At 35.7% G+C, this 22,396-nt stretch overlaps 1 protein-coding gene across 1 annotated transcript; it reads left to right on the top strand.

Moving 5' to 3' along the window:
* The first annotated feature begins 1,132 nt into the window (after nucleotides 1-1,132).
* On the top strand, nucleotides 1,133-8,873 carry smtla (somatolactin alpha). The gene is made up of 5 exons (XM_067388926.1): nucleotides 1,133-1,148; nucleotides 1,337-1,527; nucleotides 3,519-3,632; nucleotides 8,407-8,586; nucleotides 8,667-8,873. Exons 1-5 carry the CDS (start codon nucleotides 1,133-1,135, stop codon nucleotides 8,871-8,873), a joined length of 708 nt encoding a protein of 235 aa, XP_067245027.1.
* The last annotated feature ends 13,523 nt before the right edge of the window (nucleotides 8,874-22,396 follow it).

The raw sequence follows: 22,396 nt of genomic DNA, 5'->3' as shown, positions 1-22,396 counted from the left end.
AATTGGGTTGTTTTAACCCAGTGGTTGGGTTAAATGTTTGCCCAACCTGCTGGGTAGTTTTATTTAACCCAACTACTGATTAAAAATGACTATATGGCTGGCTTAAAATGAATCCAAAAGAGGTGAGAAATTAAAAATCAGACACATAATTACTAGAGGCAACAATAATAATCACAGTGTACATTTACAATAAGCAATTTAATAAATGTTTATTGTTTATTATTCATTATCTTATTAATAAATGCTCATTTATTAAACATATTAATACATGTTAATTTCCAGCATATTTTGGGTTCATTTTAAGCAAGCAGTACAGTAATTTTTATACAACAGTTGAGTTAAATAAAACTACCCAGCATGTTGGGCAAACATTTAACCCAACCACTGGGTTAAAACAACCCAATTGCTGGGTTTGTCCATTTTCAACCCAACTTAGATTGTTTTTAACCCAGCATTTTTTAGAGTGTATTAGAATGATTTCTGAAGGATCATGTGACACTGAAGACTGGAGTAACGATGCTGAAAATTCAGCTTTGCATCACAGGAATAAATTACTTTGTCAAATATATTCAAATAGTACACAGTTATTTTAAATTGTAATATTATTTCACAATATTACTGTTTTTTTTTTGTTTTTTGTTTTTTTTGTTTTTTTTACTGTATTTTTAAATAAATAAATGTAGCCTTGGTGAGCAGACGAAACTTCTTTTAAAAACATTAAAAATCTTAGTAGTTTCAAACTTTTGGACTATACTGTATATATATACTGTATAAGCATACTTGTTGTAGTTTATAACGAACTACTTGTTTTACTTGTTTATTTAAAAGCATAGCTTGACTGAAGCTATAAATAAGTTGTTTGTATCTTGGGAAGCTATATTTTTAGTAACTTCCCATTCATTAATAAAAACTGGATTATTTTTGATGGCATTACTCATCTATTCTCGTATTCTTGAGATATCTTTCACATCTCAGGTGAAAGGCCTGCATATGAAGGAGTCTGAGGAGAAGGCCAGGTCTCTTCTTACACTCAAGCAGGTGAGTTCATGAATCTATGGATCTCTGAGAACACCTCTGACTGCTATATAAAGGCAGCGCGTGCCTCTAATACCGGCAAAACTATCTGTGCAAAATGAACAGGGTTAAAGGTACATTGACTCCAGATCATTATTAGAATTTGCAAGGAAATCTGCCTACAGCTATAGCCTGAAAGAACTGCATTACTTTGTGAAGAACTCAGTGCTCGCTTATTAAACATATTTCAAATATGCAGTCTACAGAAGCAAAAATATTGTTTCTTCACCAAAGTCATCTTGTCACATGTGTGTTTCATTAGTTCTGCAGGTCTGGCTGTGTTGTGTGTCTCTGTGGCGCTTCTGGGTTTCTCATGCCGTTCCTCTGGACTGCAAGGACGAGACGGGATCTCTCACCCACTGTACTTCAATCTCCCAAGAGAAACTTCTAGATCGCGTCATCCAACATGCAGAGCTCATCTACCGTGTCTCTGAAGAGTCGTGCACTCTTTTTGTGAGTGAACCATCTCTGTCAATCAAAGTCTGTTGATCTTTACTATTAACTTAAGTCTTTTTTTTTACATGTTCACTGTGTAGCACAACATATGAAATGATTTATTACAGCACATTAAGTTGTATTATAGTTTGCAGATAGATGGAATGTTGATAAATCTCTGCATGCTTTTTGGTTACACTTTATTTTGATGGTCCCCTTTAGATATTCTGTTGACTATAAGTAACGTTGAACCTACAGTTGCATAAAAAATTTGGGAACCCCTTGCAGAATCTGTGAAAATGTGAATAATTTTGAAAAAATAAGAGAGATCATACAACATGCATGCTATTTTTTATTTAGTACTTTAGTAAGATATTTTACATAAACAATGTTTACATAAAGAAATAGCTGAATTCATGAAAATAACCCTGTTCAAAAGTCTGGGAACCCTTGATTCTTAATACTGTGTGTGGTTACCTCTATGATCCACGACTGTTTGTTTGTTTGTTTTGTTTTGTGATGGTTGTTCATGAGTCCTTTTTTTGTTCTATGATTTTGAGATTCATCTTTTCACACTGAGGACAACTGAGGGACTCAAACACAACTGTTAAAAAAGGTTCAAACATTCACTGATGCTCCAGAAGGAAACACGATGCATTAATACCCGGGGGTGAAAACTTTTTGAATTTGAAGATCAAGGTAAATTGTACTTAAATTGTCTTCTGGTAAACATGCAAGTATCTTCTGTTGCTTCCGAAGGGCAGTACTAAATGAAAAAATAAAAAAATAAAAAAATAAATACAAATTGGACATATTTATCCTGTTCAAAAGTTTTCACCCCCTGGCTCTTAATGCATCATGTTTCCTTGTGTTGCATCAGTGAATGTTTGAACCTTTTTTAATAGTTGAGTTTGAGTCCCTCAGTTGTCCTCAGTGTGAAAAGACGGATCTCAAAATCACACAGTCACTGCTAGAAAGGGTTCAAATATGCAAAAGATGCTTGAATTTCCAGGACCTGGAGGATTTTTCTGAAGAACAGAGCTCAGTTTAACTGTTCAGAACAAACAGGGGACTCATGAACAACCATCACAAAACAAAAAAAAAAGACAAAAAATGTCATAGATCATCTAGGAAACCACACACAGTACTTTTGAACAAGGTTATTTTAATAAATTAAGCTTCTTGTGGATTATATGTAAACATCTTTTATGTAACAAATCATACTCAGGACAACACTAAATAAAAAATAACATGCATTTTGTATTGATCTTTTATTTTGTTAAACCAGTTCACATTTTCACAGATTTTGCAAGTGGTTCCCATACCTTTTCATGCAACTGTACATGTCAAATCACTCTCATTACAGTGTAAGTAGACTCTTAGCTTAGGGTTATGGTTAGTAGAATAAGTTGACATGTACTTGCAAGTCACTTATAGTCAGCAGAATGTCTGCTGGGAAGCATCAAAATAAAGTGTTAGCAGATATTAAGCAGACAATCTACTAATACTAATAATCGATCTTCTTCTAAAAAAATAAAAATAAAATAATCAACAGAATCAGATAACCAATTTCATCTCATCAGCTGCGATATAATTACCCAAACTGATAGCAAGTTTTCTTTCATTTAATCAACCTTGCCTCATTATTGCCGGCTGTGAGCATGACTTTGAATTAATGAGACTATAATCTTAATGAATAATCAGACTCATTATAAACACTGTGAGATGCCTATCAGTCTTGTTAGATTATTTCACCGTTCTTAGGTGGATTGTCTCCTCGCAGTGGGAAAACATGCAGAGAACACTGGTATAATTTCATTCCTCATTTCAAATCTCCATTCAGATATTTATATGGAAGGCTTTTCTACCACCTGGTGTGCGTGAATTATTGGTACTGATCTGAAACTCTTAAATTAGTCAAATTGAATACAGCCTAAATGACACATTCACAACCATTAAAACAGATAAGCAAGCAGTGCAGTCAACTCTTGTTACTGTGTGTCCAACAGGAGGAGATGTTTGTCCCGTACCCTCTGCATACTTTAAGAAATCAGGCAGGAAACGTGTGCCACAGCAAGCCCTTCCCGATCCCAGGCTCCAAGAGCGAGATTCAGCAGATATCGGTGAGGAGATGGGAGTGGGTCACCTTAGTGTTGTGTGTTTCATTGATTAGTAATTGGAAATACACTGCAAAAAATGGAAATATCAAAATTAAGAAATTGATATGATCGTACATATCGAACAAGCTAAAACGTCTCGAGTCTATAAAGCCCAAAGTACTTCTTTTTTATATGTACACTATATGCATACAGTCGAATGCATAGCTTTTCAAAGTATACTCCATTTGATAGCATGCGTGAATGCAGGCGGTCAACACATGCGAAAGTTTCATCTTTGTCCAGTGACTGCTCTATTTTTCTCCAGAAGTTATGACCGATAAACATGTGTTTGAAACCTTTTGAATTACAGCTGCGGCTCTCTCATACCCCCTCACAAAAGAGATGGTCAGTGAAGGTGTCACTTGTTTTTGCACGGTATTTTATTGTTGTTGTTCCGTTTTACTTTTGTTTCCTACTGTGAAACAACGGCCAAGGCCAGTGCTGCCACCTTGTGGAACAACTGATTAGTGCAAAACAAATTCAATGCATATGTGTGACCTGTGAGCTGACCTCTACGGAAGAAGATTAGGGCCAAGCAATAATAAATAAAATAAAACCATCTTGAGATTAAAGTTGTTAAATTTCGAGAAAAAAGTTGAGATAAAATGTTGAGAATAAAGTCATTAAATTACGAGAAAAAAGTTGTTAAATTACGAGAACAAATTGGTTAAATTATGAGAAAAATGTCGTTAAATTTCGAGAAAAAAGTAGAGATAAAATGTTGAGAATAAACTCATTAAAATTATGAGAAAAAAAGTCATTAAATTACGAGAACAAATTCGTTAAATTACGAATTTGTGCTCATAATTTAACGATTTTTTTCTCGTAATTTAATGCCTTTATTCTCATAATTTGATGAGTTTATTCTCAACATTTTATCTCGACTTTTTTCTCGAAATTTAAAAACTTTAATCTCGAGATGGTTTTATTTTTTTTTATTATTGCTTGGCCCTAATCCTCTTCCGTAGACCTCCATTACACTTATACACTGCAAAAAAAAAAAAAAAAAAAAAAATATATATATATATATATATATATATATATATATATATATATATATATATATATATATATATATATATATATATATATATATATATATATATATATATATATATATATATATATATATTACTGAGTATTTTCATCTTGTTTTCCAGTACAAATATCTAAAGATATTCTTAAATCAAAATGCATTTACTTGGGAAGCAAAAGATAAAAATAAATAAAAAAATTCTGAAAAATATATCAAAATTAAGTGACTTTAAGAATGTTTAGATATTTGTACTGGAAAACGAGACAAAAATACTAAGATAATAATTTTGTTTTTGCAGTGTAGCTTGTGTTGTAAAGTGAGAAGCCTTATAGATTCGAGAGCTTTCAGCCTTCCAGACAAGTTTTAGCTTGTTTGATTAGTATCGTATCTAGTTTTTAATTTTGATATATTTCATTCTATTTTTTTTTTTTTTTTTTTTTATTTTTTTTTTTTATAAGCTATGTGGATTGTTTTTCTGTGTATCTTATTTTATGGCGACACTTTAAAATGCCACTTGAAGTATTGAGAATATGCATGTTACTCTCCTTAAACAGCATCCTCATCCATGCATTTGAAAACAGGTTAAGCATTCAATGTTAAGCGTTCACTCGAACCATGTTTTCCAGCCCTGAACAACTGAACTCTGTTTAACTGGTATTGTGTGAAAGACTGCGACTACAGGCTGTCTTGTACGTCTAATGTACTATTGTGAGAGAGCTCTTTCAACTGAGAGACTAACCTGTCTTTAGAACAAAATTGCCTCCATCACTAAATAGGCTGTTTTCTTTTCAATATATCTTTCTTTTCCCCACCTGCTAAAATAGATCTCAGCATTCCCTGCAAAGTGCTTTAGCTTCTTTCTAGGTAATGAGTCTTGTCATGCTAACCACTGTACGCAGCCAAAGTAGACACATATTTATTTGATTTAGACATTTTACAGTCTCTGAAAATTCATCTGGAGCTACAATATATAAAAAACATTGCAAAAACATTGAAAATTGATAACCTCCCGTAACCTCGAGTGTGCTGCTTTATGAAGGCTGCAGTCTTGACTACTGTATTCACAATGTTTAGTGCGTTTAAAGTTTGGAGTCTGTGAATGGGGTCACATTATGTGTTTGTTTGTTTATATCTGAGAAACACTTAAAATGCTAAGTCAAAAACAGTCATATTTGTTTATGTCATTTCCACCTCTCTCTGACCTTTAGTATTAAACAGGACATATTTTTTTGCGACTGTGCTTGTAAATGCCCTTTCCGCATGTGAAATCAAGGCTTGCATGTTTCCTGTCATGTCCAGTATAGTTTCTGATGCCTCATTTTTCAACAACAGCCTCGTGTCAGCAACGTCTGCTGACACGAGTTCACAAAATAAATTCTGAAATGTTAAGGTCAAACTGACGTAACAAACCTCTTATCGGTTGTTGTTTGCAAACTGGATTTGTGTATATCTTTTTCTAGTGTTTAGGAATAATTCACCATGACTTGGTGGTCTGGTTTCTGAAACCAAACATTCTTCACTGAAAATGCAGGTGATTGTGTGTTAATGCACTTGTGTTTCTGAAGTCAGAAAGTGTCATTTTTGCAGCGGGCCATTCACACAGAAAATGTTTTTCCATTCCATTTTCCATTGTTTTTCCCAATGTAAACATGCGTTAGATGGACATCTTTAACCGTTGCGCTGCTGCGTTTGTGTCCCTTAAGTCCATGAGATCATAGGGTGTCCCATTTGTCATTTTAAATTTTAGAAGGGTGCTCGTGAGCGCCCCCTTTGCGGTCGATATGCACCCTCAATGCACACTTCTGCCGAGCTCCGCAACAGTCTTCTTCCTGCGGCGTTACATCACAAAACTCGAAGACTCGTAGGAAGTCCACAAGTGTTTAGGGTGCCATTTGGGAAAGGACCATAGTATGCAAAAAGAGTACACCAACATAGTAGTCTGAATACATAGTATTCAAAAAACAGTAGGTGAAAAGTGACATCCTACTTCCGCAGAGATTCTGAAGTGAGCGTTCGGTGGACAATTTACTATCCCGTGAGGCCACGGGAGGGAATTTATGAATGGAAGTGAAGTGACAACTGACGCTGGTAGGTCACATGACAGTAACAACATGGTGGATGCAGTACGTCAGAATTTACGTAGTAAAATTAAATTTAGTACCTACTCAGACAGTACACGACTCCAGACAGCAATGGCATTCTTAAAAGTTAAAAGAAGTTAAACTTTCAAAAAAACGCATCTCTAGACCTCACATTCTTGTCGTTCCACTGACCTACGTCTCGCATTTTTTATCAGCAAAATGCACTCTGTGAACCTGTCCTTCACACAAAATGCATTTTCCCATTCCACTGTGCTACTTTTCCATTGTCTTTCAATGTAAACACGCTAGACGGACGTGTTTTACCATTGCGCTTGTGTCTTTAGCAGCGTCTCGTGCATGATGCATTGTTTTAAAAATGCTGCACTAAAGTAACTTAAAATAAGCTTTTACCTCCTAAAAAAACGCATCTCTAGACCTTGCGTTTTGTTTTTTGTCTCCGCTTCACTGACAGCGTCTCGCATAAGCAAAAACACGTTCTGTGTGAATGACCTCTTAGAAGAAAAGGATCTATATAGAACCTAAACGGGTTCTGTCAGGCATTTCATATTTAGAAACTTTTAAAGGGTTAGTTCACCCAAAAATGAAATTTTTTGTCATTAATTACTTGCCCTCATCATTCATCTTTGGAACAAATGACATTGATGAAATCCGAGAGCTTTCTGACCTCCTTATGGACAGTATAACCAATGTCAAGGCCCAGGAAGACATCACTAAAATAGTCAACGTGATTACAGTGGTTCAACCTCAATGTTATGAAGCGACGAGAATACTTTTTGTGCTCAAAAATTAAACAAAAATAGTGAAAGAGGGTGGAGCTTTAACAGCTCGTGCTTCGGTTGCTCAACAACAACAAAGCTGGAGAATCTCAGGCAGCCAAAATGAGGATTGTCAGTAACGGTGTTCAGCCTTACATTGTTCAAACCGGAGTCAGACACTGATGGAGAGACTCAGTTACAACTTTTAGAATGAAACTGGACGTTTCTGAATGGTTAGTGGATAAATTGATGTAGTTGCTGTGGAGTTGATTCAACTCATCCACTAGCATGTGCCTTCATGTTCATCTTTTGTGTTGAATTGACCCTCGTTTGTGAAGCAGTCCGGTGTAAAATGACGGCATGAGAACAACACTCTACTACAACAACTCTTCTTCTTCTCTAAAGCAGCCCAACATGGCCCCACCCCCTTTGTTGTGTGTTCTCAGGGGCGGGTTTATGTAAATTTTGGGGTTAGTGATGTCACAGACCCGGGAAGAAGCTTGTTGTAGTCCCTACCAGCCGTTTGTTGTAGTCCTTAAAAAGTTATTTCTGTAAAAGAAAATATCTCCCTTTGCATTGAACTTTGAGTGTCGTAACTTTGCAGATTTATGCTCAAACAGCAACATTACACACTAACTAAAGTTTAAAAAAGTGAAATCATAATCAAGGACCCCTTTATAACTGTTTTTATTTTTTTATAAAAGTGTAGTAAATGCTCCTTTTGTACTGAAGAAGTTCTAAAGGTTGCAGTATGTTGTCACAAACTCTTTTATATGAAAAAAATCAAAGAACATTGGATTTTTCATAACTAGAGCCCTTTGACATTTTCAATGTGTTTTGTGCAGGATACATGGCTCCTTCACTCGGTTCTGATTCTGGTGCAGTCGTGGATGGAACCCCTACTCTATCTGCAAACTACTCTTGATCGTTACGACGACGCCCCCGACGCTCTGCTCAACAAGACCAAGTGGGTGTCTGATAAACTGCTCAGCCTTGAGCAGGGGGTGGTGGTCCTCATCCGCAAGGTAAATCAATATGAACACAGCATCTCACACTTTGCAGCCTTTTGTATGTGCATTATTTTATGCCGGTTTCTCCCCATCAGATGCTAAATGAAGGGATTCTGACGTCCTCGTCCGCCATCGAGCAGACTCTGGTCCCATACGACGGACAGTCTCCAGAGGTGCTGGAGTCTATCCTCAGGGACTACAACCTACTCACCTGCTTCAAGAAGGACGCCCACAAGATGGAGACTTTCCTCAAGCTACTCAAATGCCGTCAGAGCAACAAGCTCAGTTGTCTTTCCCACTAAACCTGCTTCTTATATGGAAAAAAAAAAAATATATATATATATATTTTTTTTTTTTTCTGAAGAATTGAATGTACACATTGAATTGGTTTTCTTAGCAAATATTAAATGAGACCCCTGCATGTGAAAGTGATGTGCTCAAAGCTGTGGCTTTCTGGCTATTTACTGTAAATTGAAGAGGAACAGATGAAGCGTATACAATCTGCATACTGCACTATTGATTTCCTCCCTTCTCTTCCAAACTTTGTATGCGATACAGACTCTTCGTAGTTTTTCAACGTCTCTCCAGGTCTCCGGTGTGTTGGCAGACATGATTCTTTTTTTCTTTCGGTGGAGATAGTTTCACCTTTGTATTAGTTAGATAGAAAAGCTCCTGATACAGAAATATGCTAATGAAGCCTCAAAGCAGACTGTAAATGTTTTCCAGACTGTGTAGTGTGGGCTGAGGGATTTGATCGAAGCTTTACTTTATGGATGAGCGTAGTGGAAATTTACATGAGAAATTAAATGAGATAAAATATATAACTATTGGCCTGCACAAGAGAAATAAAATAATTAATTAATTATGTAAATTGTGTCTGAAAAAAAAAAAAACCCTTTAAAAAATACAAAATACACATGCATGATTCATGTATATGCATGTTTTTTTTCTTTATCTTTATTAGATTATACTTATCTATGTAAATAAATGAGGCATATAATATATATCTCTGATTGTGTGTTTAATTGTGTGTGTGTTTTAGGCATATTTCTAAATGTTATGTATAAGCATATATAAATTTATAAGCATTTAATATATTAAAACAAAAGTTAAAGGAAAAGTGAAAGTGAAACAAACAAAAAAAAAAATCAAAATTCAACATACAATCTTTCAAAACAAGCCTTTACTTGATTCTCTCTCTCTCTCTCTCTCTCTCTCTCTCTCTCTCTCTCATTTATTTTTATTTTTTACAAACCCGATTTCAAAAAAGTTGGGACACTGTACAAATTGTGAATAAAAAAGGAATGCAATAATTTACAAATCTCATAAACTTATATTTTACTCACAATAGAATATAGATAACATATCAAATGTTGAAGGTGAGACATTTTGAAATGTCATGCCAAATATTGGCTCATTTTGGATTTCATGAGAGCCACACATTCCAAAAAAGTTGGGACAGGTAGCAATAAGAGAACAGAAAAGTTAAATGTACATATAAGGAACAGCTGGAGGACCAATTTGCAACTTATTAAGTCAATTGACAACATGATTGGGTATAAAAAGAGCCTCTCGGAGTGGCAGTGTCTCTCAGAAGTCAAGATGAGCAGAGGATCACCAATTCCCCCAATGCTGCGGCGAGAAATAGTGGATATCAGAAAGGAATTTCTCAGAGAAAAACTGCAAAGAGTTTGAAGTTATCATCATCTACAGTGCATAATATCATCCAAAGATTCAGAGAATCTGGAACAATCTCTGTGCGTAAGGGTCAAGGCCGGAAAACCATACTGGATGCCCGTGATCAGGATGCAGGAATGCTACTGTAATGGGAATCACAACATGGGCTCAGGAATACTTCCAGAAAACATTGTCGGTTAACACAATCCACCGTGCCATTCGCCGTTGCCGGCTAAAACTCTATAGGTCAAAAAAGAAGCCTGGACCTCTGGGCCAAGGCTCATTTAAAATGGACTGTGGCAAAGTGGAAAACGGTTCTGTGGTCAGACAAATCAAAATTTGAAGTTCTTTTTGGAAAACTGGGACGCCATGTCATCCGGACTAAAGAGGACAAGGGCAACCCAAGTTGTTATCAGCGCTCAGTTCAGAAGCCTGCATCTCTGATGGTATGGGGTTGCATGAGTGCGTGTGGCATGGGCAGCTTACACATCTGGAAAGGCACCATCAATGCTGAAAGGTATATCCAAGTTCTAGAACAACATATGCTCCCATCCAGATGTCGTCTCTTTCAGGGAAGACCTTGCATTTTCCAACATGACAATGCCAGACCACATACTGCATCAATTACAACATCATGGATGCGTAGAAGAAGGATCCAGGTACTGAAATGGCCAGGCTGCAGTCCAGATCTTTCACCCATAGAAAACATTTGGCGCATCATAAAGCGGAAGATGCGACAAAGACCTAAGACTTTTGAGCAACTAGAAGCCTGTATTAGACAAGAATGGGACAACATTCCTATTCCTAAACTTGAGCAACTTGTCTCCTCAGTCCCCAGACGTTTGTAGACTGTTATAAAAAGAAGACGGGATGCCACACAGTGGTAAACATGGCCTGGTCCCAACTTTTTTGAGATGTGTTGATGCCATGAAATTTAAAATCAACTTATTTTTCCCTTAAAATGATACATTTTCTCAGTTTAAACATTTGATATGTCATCTATGTTGTATTCTGAATAAAATATTGAAATTTGAAACTTCCACATCATTGCATTATGTTTCTATTCACAATTTGTACAGTGTCCCAACTTTTTTGGAACCTTTTTTTTTTTTTTTTTTTTTTTTTTTTTTATTGTAGCCAAATTATCCAGCAGTAATTTTCCATCTAGACAGGATGAGGTGAATATGAATAAAGTTAGTGAATCACTGTTTAATAGTTTGGCTCCCTCACTGTTATGCCCTTTTTCTGCGGGTTAATTGACTGTTATAATTGTGACCAGAGGGTAGGAAAGACAAACAAACAGGCCTGTTAAAAATGTTAATGAGGTAGTGGTGCTCTAAAGCTCTGTCTGTAACCAACGGCCATCACGATGGCAACAATAGCAGAGTGTTATTAAAGAAAACAATCACAAGAGACGACCATCTGGGAGCAAAAGCAAGACTCGCATCATCCTTATGATCCCTGTCATGGAAACGGCACGTTGTCCCATCTTCACTTTTCTGAAAGCATTTGCAAAAAACTGTCAACATTTTCCCACTCCCTCAGTTAAAAATGTATGATCATAGATCTGAAGTGTTCAAACATTCATAATGTTCTTTAAAAAAAGAAAAAAAAGAAAAGGAAAAAAAAAAAAAAACGGCTCAACGGAAAAGTCGCATATTAAGAAACATAAGCAAACATTCCACAATCTGGTGACTAGTTTCTGACAGCCATGAGACCTTAATTTTCTCATATAATTCATGATTTGAGACATCATTTGGATCTGTCCTTGCATTTATCAGAAAGCATTTCATTATTTATCAGTGGTATAAAAGACATTTATGTATTAATTATTTATCTTTTCAGTCTTTTGCAGACCCAGTCCAAGTACTCAAGAATAAGTTCCAAGAGTTCATTAATATTCATATTAGATTTATAAAGTCAGCTAAACTGCAAATGTGTTGTGTTGTCCAGCAAAGTATTTCAAGTCTCAAAGCCAATGATTTTATTTTTCTCCTTCATGCATTATTCTAGACCCAAGTGCATGAATTGAATTGAATTTAACCCACACCATTAGGTGGCACTAGATCTCTATATTATGAAAAATACAGTCAGGAAAAGTGGGGGCAAGAAGAAACTTTTTCTTCTTCTACTTCTTCTTCTTTTTCCATGAAAATATTCACACCCAAATTCTCCAAGGGCAGAAAATATGTCAGTGATATATAAGAATGCTGAAGAGAAATGGAACATAGGCCTACTAACATTCGTCACCTTTAAACATGCTCTTGTGTTGTTTGTCAAGATCAGTGATGTCCCGCAAAACTCTAATCAGCAGCTGTGGTTGGTGGACATGTGGTAATGTCAATAACCTATTTTATTTTATTTTATTTTATTTTATTTTATTTTATTTTATTTTATTTTATTTTATTTTATTTTATTTTATTTTATTTTATTTTATTTTATTTTATTTCATTATTTTATTTTATTTTATTTTATTTTATTATTTTATTTTATTTTATTTTATTTTATTTTATTTTATTTTATTTTATTTTATTTTATTTTATTTTATTTTATTTTATTTTATTTTATTATTTTATTTTATTATTTTCTAAAAACCTTTAGATGCATATTTACCATCAAACAAACATCAGCCATTCTGGTATTTTATTTTATTTTATTTTATTTTATTTTATTTTATTTTATTTTATTTTATTTTATTTTATTTTATTTTATTTTATTTTATTTTATTTTATTTTATTTTATTTTATTTTATTTATTATTTTCTAAAAACCTTTAGATGCATATTTACCATCAAACAAACATTAGCCATTCTGGTATTTAATTTAATTTAATTTAATTTAATTTAATTTAATTTAATTTAATTTAATTTAATTTAATTTAATTTAATTTAATTTAATTTAATTTAATTTAATTTAATTTTATTTAATTTTATTTAATTTTATTTTATTTTATTTTATTTCATTTTATATTTATCATTTGTTTGTTTTGTACAGATGCACTATTTACCATCAAATGAACATTGATTAGTGTTTAATTTCATTTCATTTCATTTCATTTCATTTGTAGGTTTTTGTTTGTTTGTTTGTTTGTTTTCTACAAAGACTTTAGATGTACTATTTACCATCAAACAAACATTAGCCATTTTAGTGTTTATTACATTTCATTTAATTTAATTTCATTATTTTATTTTATTTTACTTTTAGGAGGGGGCATTTCTGTTTTTTTCTTGGTGGCCAATGAGAATCCGATGTAAGATGTAAGATGTGTTATGATTCTGGTCATCATGATTCTGCTAGTGTTTAATTTTTCACCCTCCATCTCCATGTCCAAGTTCCTCTTATCAGAAGGTGTAAATCACCGTCTGGCTGTCATGACGAAGGGTGCTCCGGCATAGTGAGGGTCTTGTGGGCAGGATGTGGCGGTGAGGCCTGGTGTCAGCAGTGTCAGGTTCAGCTTCCTGTGTCCTAATCATTTCAACATGGAGGCCCATGCCTGGGCTCTGGCTGCTAAACCGCCAGCCTGGGCCTCACTCCGCCAGCACTGCAAAGAAAGCAGCAGTGTGGACCTCCACCCCTCAGCCCCCTTCCGCTCCCTCGGCTGTACAACCATAAATATTAAAGATCTGCTATACGAGAGCGGTGTAAAGTTTAGGGAGTTGGGGGGCGGCAGTGACTAGATGATTTCACAGTCTAAGTATTATAACCTCAGGTAAGGAACGCTAGACTGCTGGAGCTCAGGAGAAGTACTGTGTGCTTATTAGACTTAAGAGAGTGCGAGAAAACAAACAGAAATAGATATTTAAAGAGACAGTTCACTCAAAAATGAAAAATTTGGTCATTGTTTAAAAAAAAATGTTGCGTTCTTTTCCATGCTGTTACAATGAATGCAGACTGAAGCTATCAAGCTTTTCAAAAGGACCATAAAAATGGCTCATATGCTAAATGTCAAGTCTTCTAAATTCATGTGACAAAGTGGCTGAAATTTAGGTCTTTATTCATGAATTTATAATCTTCACTTGAGAACTCAAGAACCACATCACTCGAATCAGTCATCTCATGAACTTGCAAAGTGAATAATGACTTAAATTTGAATCTATTTCTCGCACAAAAGCTATCATATTACTTCTGAAAACTTGAATTATGTAGCTTGACAGTCTCATGGACAACTTTTAGGTGCTTTTGCATCCTTTTTAAAGCTTGAAAGCTTTAGTTGTAGGAAAACAAGCGACTAGCACAGCCTTTATGAGCAAAGGCTTTCTGTTGGCTGATGGGGCAAATCTGCACGACCAACTTTAACTCATTTTGAAGTCTTCATGCGGAAATCGCAAATGTGTGATCGCGTAGATTCCTGAAATCAATGGATTTCGCTTCCGAAATTTTGCCAGTACTAAATCTTTCTTTTGCATAGTCATTGCAGAGTCTCCACTTCTGGCTCTCAAACTCTTTTCGTGCATTAGCTTAGAGAAACAAAAGCTGAGTTTTCTCCAAGCTGCTTGAGACCAAAGCGTTTCCAGGCACAGACCAGAATCGCATAAACACTTGGTCATGTAACAGGACACAGTATCTAATACTGAAGTCCCTCTGAAGGCTATACAAAACTATCCAAGTCTGCTTAAGGGCCCACGTATCCTTCTGTCCCTGAGTGCTGTGAGGACCAAAGTGCAATATGGTCCCAAGCAGTAGTGTGGAAGAAGAGAGCGTAACCTCAAAGTATTCTGTGCTCATGTCTAATCCATGACCTCCCTGGAGGCTTTCTAAGACAGGCTGTGTGTATGTGTGAGTGGAGGAGAGGTCACAAGGTCACAGGGTTAGGCCTCCGCTAACCGTTCCAATATGTGGAAAGATGTCAAATGAAGTGGCTGAGGTTGTAACAGCCAGCTAGGGTTTCTTTGGCCTGATAGAGGGAGCGATACGGAAAAAGAGAGAGAGTCAAGGGCCTGTTGTATACCACCATACGTTAGCAAAACACAGTGAGGAATATTAATACAGCACGAAAAGCTTAATGTGAACCCCAGGTATTAAGACTTGTATGGCTTAATTTAACGTAAATGATGTTTCTTACTTAAATATATAGTAGAAAACCCATTAAATATTTATGTTATTTAAAAAAAATAATGATGTCAGATGGTTGCACTCAGTGAGCTACTGGCGCTACATTGTTGCTATTTTTATGGCAACTCAACTCAATACATGAATGTACAAAATACATAAAAATGGAGAGAATAAAGACACAGGTCTTTAGAAAGTTTTATTTGTCAACATTCTTCTCAACTTCCCATTCTTTTATCCTCCTTTTATCGCTAAGAAAGCAGTGAAGACTTACATTGCTTCTCTTGTTGCCTTTCGACTGAAAATTACAACCAAAAGCAGCACAATGCGGCATCATATTTTGTATTCCGACTTGTTTTGTGGTAAAAATAGCAACAAGGTAACGCCAGTAGATCACCGAGTGTGACCATTTGACGCCATCAATGTAGAATGCACTGCGCACCTAAACAAAAAAGGCGCCCCCTGTTGTCCAAAATATGTATAAAACGATGTGAATTTTAAATAACGTAAATCTTTCATGGGTTTTCTACTACATATTTCAGTAAGATACATCATTTACGTTATATTAAGCCTTACAGGTCTTAATATCCCTTTAAGACAGCAACCTACGAGATATTTCAATACATGTTTAGCATTATAAGAAGATATTTTCCTAATGACAGCTTGTAAATAATCTTGTGAAAAAGAAATGTACTTAATTGTATTGAATGTGCAAATGTAGTGTACTTTGTTTAAGTTGTAGTGAAACAAAAGGCCACTTAAGTGTACTTTGAATATTTTTTGTATAATCTTTTGTCATGCTTTAAGGAAGTAGACTTGTTTTGATGTGTTGACTAACATACTAAATCACATGTAGAGTACTTAATTATATTTAATATTACATTTATATTTTACAAATATATTTTAGTACATGAAAAGTTTCAGTATAAATGACATTAAAGACTATTTTAGTTTACCAGCATCAGTATTAACCATATTTTAATAATAATTGTAATGGTATTTTAATGGTATTTTCTGAAATGAAGTCCTACTTAAACAGTCTTAATATCTCCAACTATAATGCATGTTCATTTAATTGTAAATAACATGCATTTAAGTGTCTGAAAACACATTCATAAGGTCTCTTTTTAAACGTATGCTAAAGTGTGCTTCTTTTTCACAAGGGTATTACTGGCAAATGTACCTGTTGGGGAAAAGCTGAAAAGCAGAAAGCTGGAAAATGTGTGGCTGAGAGCATCTACATAATTTCATGGCTCATAACGACAAAGCTAAGGTTGTAAGGACTTGTTTGGTAGGAAATGGGGCCATCATCCAGCAGAGATCAGGCACAGGGCGCTTCGCTGGAGGCCAGTTAGGGAAGACCTCATCAATCCAGTCTGGCAATCGTACAACATTCCCACGCCACCGCCGGTAGAAAACAAACCCCTGAGCAATTACCCAAAATGACCACTTTAGTGGCAGACCCTAGCGAATTGAGTATCTGTGCGTGGAAAAATTACCAAAATGTTTACATTTATCATCAGAAATTAATGAGGAAATTATTATCTTTGGACTAAAAGTCATGTTTTGGTTGGTTCATCCAGTTCTGTTGGGGTGTTTGTTTGGAAAATTGCATTAGTTCTGGACGACTTGTTTCTGACAGATGTGTGGGTGTTGATTTGCAAAGCTCAGGTTGGAGAGATTTTATTTTCATGTCAAGTCATTTTTCAGGAGTCAGTCATTGTATTTTCAGGATATTTACAGTAGGCGTCAGCGATGATTCGAGACACGTTTGCCATCAGTGAGATCTCCGAACCTTCCGACATTGCTTTGTTCAATAAATGCACAACTTCTACTTTCGAAACTGACGTGAGGTGCTCATCTGTCTCGCTGTCTAAACAGTTTTCTGCTGATTACGACTCCACCTCTCAACCTGTAAATGTTTTGAAACATTCTGATTGAACAAACAAGTCTGCAAACCAAGCTGTTGTTGACAGAATACTGAGACGTGAAAGGCTTCACGTTTATTCTTGTATGCTTGTTTGAAAGAATTCTGATAGACTGCCATCTGTTTTTCAGTTCAGGAGTTCAGGTCTTCTTATAGACAGTTATAAGTGGTCCATATGAGCATCTTTTCATATCTCAGCTTCAAACAGATGGAGTGAAAAAAATAAAAAATAAATAAAAAATACTTAAATAATAATAAAAAAACACCTTATGCTCAGCAATTAAACCATTAGTGTTTGGAAAAAGACATGTTGATGTTAAAAGCGTCCCAACAAAGTGGTGGGAACAGGAGCCATCCTAAGTTGCAGTTTTAATCAGTGTAATTTCCTATTTTCTTACTTTAGCCAGAAGCACCTTTTGAGATCCTCACAGATGCTGCAATGAGACAAACAGATTTCAAACATAAGCTGTGATGCAGAATTTTTCTGCTCGAGGAGGAGGAGGAATATGCTTTTCTCTCTTCCAAACAGGGACTGTTTGCTTTAGAAAGTGACACTAGGATAAAAAAATAAATAAATAAATAAATAAATAAATAAAAATAAATAAATAAATAAATAAATAAATAAAAAAAATTCCCACTTGAGATTAGAAATGCATGGAATTCAGGATCATTTCAATTAGATAGGTCTAATGAAAATATGGCTCAAGGCCCTCAACCACCAGCTAAGAAAATTCGTAGACTCATGAATTTAGCAAAGCAATTCTGTGATTGAGAACCTCAAACTTTTATAAGTGCTTATTAAAATGCAGGGCCTGGTCTTTTTCAGTTTTAAAATATGAGTTTTTGAAGGAAATGAAAGATCTTAACATAAAATCTAAATGGAATAAATACTGTGGGCCTATCTATATTCTATGGTTCCGCCATGGAATAAAACAAATTTAAAAGATAATTTTTATCTCACAATTCTGGCTTTATTTCCCGAGACTTCATATCCCCGCAATTCTGACTTTTCTCAGAATTGTAAGATATAAACTCACGATTGCAAGTTATAAAGGGCAATTCTAAGGAAATCCAGCATTAGTGTCAGTTCTGGCAGGTCACGTCAGTCAAGCTCGCATCAGCTGACTCCCAGGTGACTTGCGTCATCCTATAGGAAACCTGTCACAGCATCCATATATAAGCTCCTCAGTATTATCAGCAGCTATCACATTTCTCAGGAGCATTTCCAAGATCCTCCTCTCTTCAGTCAGGATTTGGCCTGCTCTCCCTGCTCTTTTCCATGCTAGACTGCATGGATGCGCAGGGAATCTTGCCCAGAACAGAACCATACAGCCAATACAAACTCTATGCAATTATCAATCATATTTTACGATAGTGGTCCTGACAGAAAAACAGTCAGTTCACAATTTAATTTCTTATAATTGTGAGTTTATCTCCCACAATTCTAACTTTACAACTTGCAATTGTGGGATCTGAATTGTGAGATATAAACAATTTTTACTTTTTTTTCCCCCCCAGAATTGAGTTCATGTCACGCAATTGCGAGAAAAAAGTAAAGATTGTGATATAAAAAGTCAAAATTGCATTTTTTTAATTCAGTTTTCTATCCATTTTGATTTCATGTTGAGAAAAAATTATGACAGTAAGGTGGTGACAAGTCCACGAGTGAGTCATTGAATCATTTAATCAACTGATTTGTTCAAAACAGATTAATTCAGTAATAATAATAATAATAAAAAAATAAAATAAATAAATAAAAAAAACAGCACTACTCTGTGCTGATCGGAAATGCCGCTATTGTTGATTCTGATTTGACTTTTTGGAACCATATTGGTGGAGAAACACTAAGTAACTGTGAATACTGTATCTAACATGTAAGTTCCTCAACATACATGCATTAATTATTAAGCTATGAAATGTGTTATCACACTTGTGCCGTTGGTTGTTGAACATCAGCACGGCTGTGCGGCACTCGAATGTCAGCTGTCTCACCCGTTTAATATAATATATTATACAGTATTGTAAGTCATATATAAATATGTCACTTGCATCTCTTTGTATATTGTGCATGTCTTAAATAATCATTTGATAAATAGATAAAACACCATTTCAAAGGCTGTCCAGTTGATGGTGTGGTTAGTAGATCATCATGAGTTATGGTGTGTTTACATGTTGTGGTTCTCTAACCAAACTCAAATTAGTGGCCAAACTCTTGCCTCCCTCGACAGTGCTGACCAGGACAATTGCTGCGTTTTTTTTCCTCTCTGGATCAGAGACCACTATAGAAAATGGTGGTTGTCCAGTTGCTTGTTTGCTTTGAAATCTGGAATTATATCTTTGCTTAATACCAATCCTCTTACACGTGAACTATGTTTCTGTGGGAGTTTGTGTTGGGTGTCTAATGGTGCATTTATATGCATGAAGGATCTAGTTTCTGTTTCAAAGGCTGGCTTTCAGTGTTGATTTTGAAGGAAGGTCTGGTGTAAGCTTTTAGACACACTCCTTGCGAGAAAAATCTGTCTCTCAGAGAGGCATAGAGACAGATTACAAATTCAGACATTACCTCAGCGACAGGAGCAGCCAGAGAGAGAGAGAGTGAGGTGGAGGCAACAATATCCCATAGGAATCTGATCGCTGGCAGGGTTGTAAGGTCAAATACATAGTTATCATTGTAGAACTATATATGATTGACATTTTTCATGCACAGTAAAGGCATATGGTGGATTTATTTAATAATATCACACAATAAAGAGGCGTAGAAGCACGCTGTTCTTGCTGACATTCAGATATGAAGGTTATAGTTATAGAAAAAGACTAAATGTTGAAGTGAAGTGCTGAAATAATGCATCAGCAGAACACGACTGAAACTAATGAAATTAAAGTTAATGTTTAACTTTTACAAGTTAGCCGACCACACAATATTTTTTTTCTTCAATGATTGGCCTATGTGCAGATTAAATCGATGTCTCATTTTGTTATAAGCATCTGACATCACGAGTGCTGTATTGTCAAGGCTGGATAACAATATAGATTATTCTCAATTAGTTGCGATCGTCATTCGAACTATCCATATTGATCCTTCTTTTACTCCATGCCTACTTTCAGTTCTCATTCAACTAGTTTGGGTTAATTTTCACAGCAAAGTGAAATAAGTCATATTTTATCTGCATTAGGAATGTGAGTTTGCAGTCAGTATAAATTATGTTGCAATAAAAAGATTGTGTACAACAAAATACATGCAGTGAAGCCTGATTCCTGAATTTTATAAGCTGATTCTTTTATTGGATAGTTACTGGTTTGAATCAGAATCAAATAATCAAATTGATTTGAATGGGAATCAAATCGATTTGTGAGCTTGTGAATCAAAATTTTATTGATTTGGGAAATCTGTAACAATACCCAACTCTATAAAATGTTATTTCAGTGTCTGTTCCAAAACAAAGAACCAATCAGGTCTGGGGCGTGGCAAACATATTTACATATACAGATTTTTGGCCTTTTGGAGAAAATATAAACACTTCAGTTCAGTTGTGTTACACTTGCTACACAAGAATGTGTCCTGTGCCTATTCTTTGCTTATCGTGCTGCCGAAATTCACATAGCACGTTCATGAAGTCACGAACACACATACAGCGATTCATTTCTATTTGAAAACGGCTGTATACCCAGCATGCAGCAGTATTTCAGCCGGTGCGTGTGCTGCAGTGTGTGTGGGAGTGAGTGGAGGTTTGGCAGGGCGTTCAGGGGAGGCCTAACTGCCTGTCCACGCGGTGGAGGCGAGGTGTACCGCAGGCCCCGGCATGCGGCCGTCTGATAAAAATCCAGACAGTAAATCAGAGAGCGAACGGAACGAATGCACCAAGTGGTGGCAGCACAGTCACTGCAGCTGTACAGCTCACACAGAACCAGATGGTACTGAGGCTAACGGCCACACACACACACACACATACATGTTCTCTCTTTGTCTCCCACTGCAGAAGTGTTAACCGTCCAAGGCTTTAGCAGTTTCCTGGTTTCTGATTGCATCCACAGGCAGAGGAAATGTGTAGCTCATATACAACTTCATTACAACATTGGTCATTGAGGAATTCTTCAATGGCCACACATTACCTCCCTACAGAAACCCCGTTCCCCACAGACATACAAGTATTCAGCACTGAGAGCTTTTTAATTAGAATATATTTTAACATCTTCAATTTTTAAAGGGGGCGGCCTAAAGCAGTGGTCCTGAACTGGTGGGTCACAAGTCTGTTCTCACAGAGCCGTGGACGGCATGGAAAAACTGTGTCGAGTGCTAATAACAGCCCATGCTCTACAGTACGTGCCTCTACCTACATTTTGGCAAAAATGTACCATATACATGCAGTTCACTGCAGTTTACAGCTGGAATGAACACTAGATTATCCATTAACAAAGATATTGCATAACCTGATATTGCTGAGTTCAACATTTTTGTTGATCCTGGAACAACATTCAAATCAACCAATCAGATTTGAGGGACAAGTTTACAGTTTATGTCAAGTTTAGGCTTAAAATCATGAATTGGTGCTTCTACATCAGTGTTATTCATCCTACATCAGTGTTATCCCTCTGATTTTTGGGATAACTTATGGGTAGGGTTAGGTTTAGGGGTAGGAATAGAGTTAAGACTAAATTTTCAGACTAGAATGTTGTTCCAGGATCAAAAAAATATACTCAAAATAAACTCAGCAATATCAGGACATGCTTTACTATAGTGCATGATTTGTAAACTAATATATTTTGTGGAAATGTCACCATGCACATTTTCTGAAAATGTCGCTCAGCCTCTTCCCAGGTCTCATAAAAAATCATCCAATTCACCTATTTTGTTGTGTACTACTTCTTCACTAAGTTTTTATTTGTTTCTTTTATTATTTTATGCAATCCAAAACTCTTTAACCTACTGCGCTCCTTATCATGCCATTCAAATCCTTTCTTCCCGCTCTCCCAGAAAACTGCCATCATTTGCTGATGGAAAACAAGAAATGACCATAATAAGCTGTATATTGCCAAAAAGCGCATACTGTCAGGAACTATTTGAATTGTTTTGATAGTGCAGTTGGTTGAAGAGTTACGATAACATGAATACAGATTGGGTTGATGTGTTGGCAATGACACAGCTAGTTTAATAATTAATAATAAATTATTAAAT

The sequence above is a fragment of the Chanodichthys erythropterus genome, chromosome 7 (assembly GCF_024489055.1).
Source record: "Chanodichthys erythropterus isolate Z2021 chromosome 7, ASM2448905v1, whole genome shotgun sequence".
Taxonomy (NCBI): domain Eukaryota; kingdom Metazoa; phylum Chordata; class Actinopteri; order Cypriniformes; family Xenocyprididae; genus Chanodichthys; species Chanodichthys erythropterus.
Note: the sequence above shows the minus strand (reverse complement) of the source record. Positions and strands in the feature narration are given on the sequence as shown.

What these genes read in the sequence shown, in the direction of transcription:
- smtla (XM_067388926.1), top strand. An exon ending in AAGAGTCGTGCACTCTTTTT is followed by an intron (nt 1,528 to 3,518) that starts GTGAGTGAACCA and finishes TGTGTCCAACAG; the next exon opens with GAGGAGATGTTTGTCCCGTA. An exon ending in GCGAGATTCAGCAGATATCG is followed by an intron (nt 3,633 to 8,406) that starts GTGAGGAGATGG and finishes TGTTTTGTGCAG; the next exon opens with GATACATGGCTCCTTCACTC.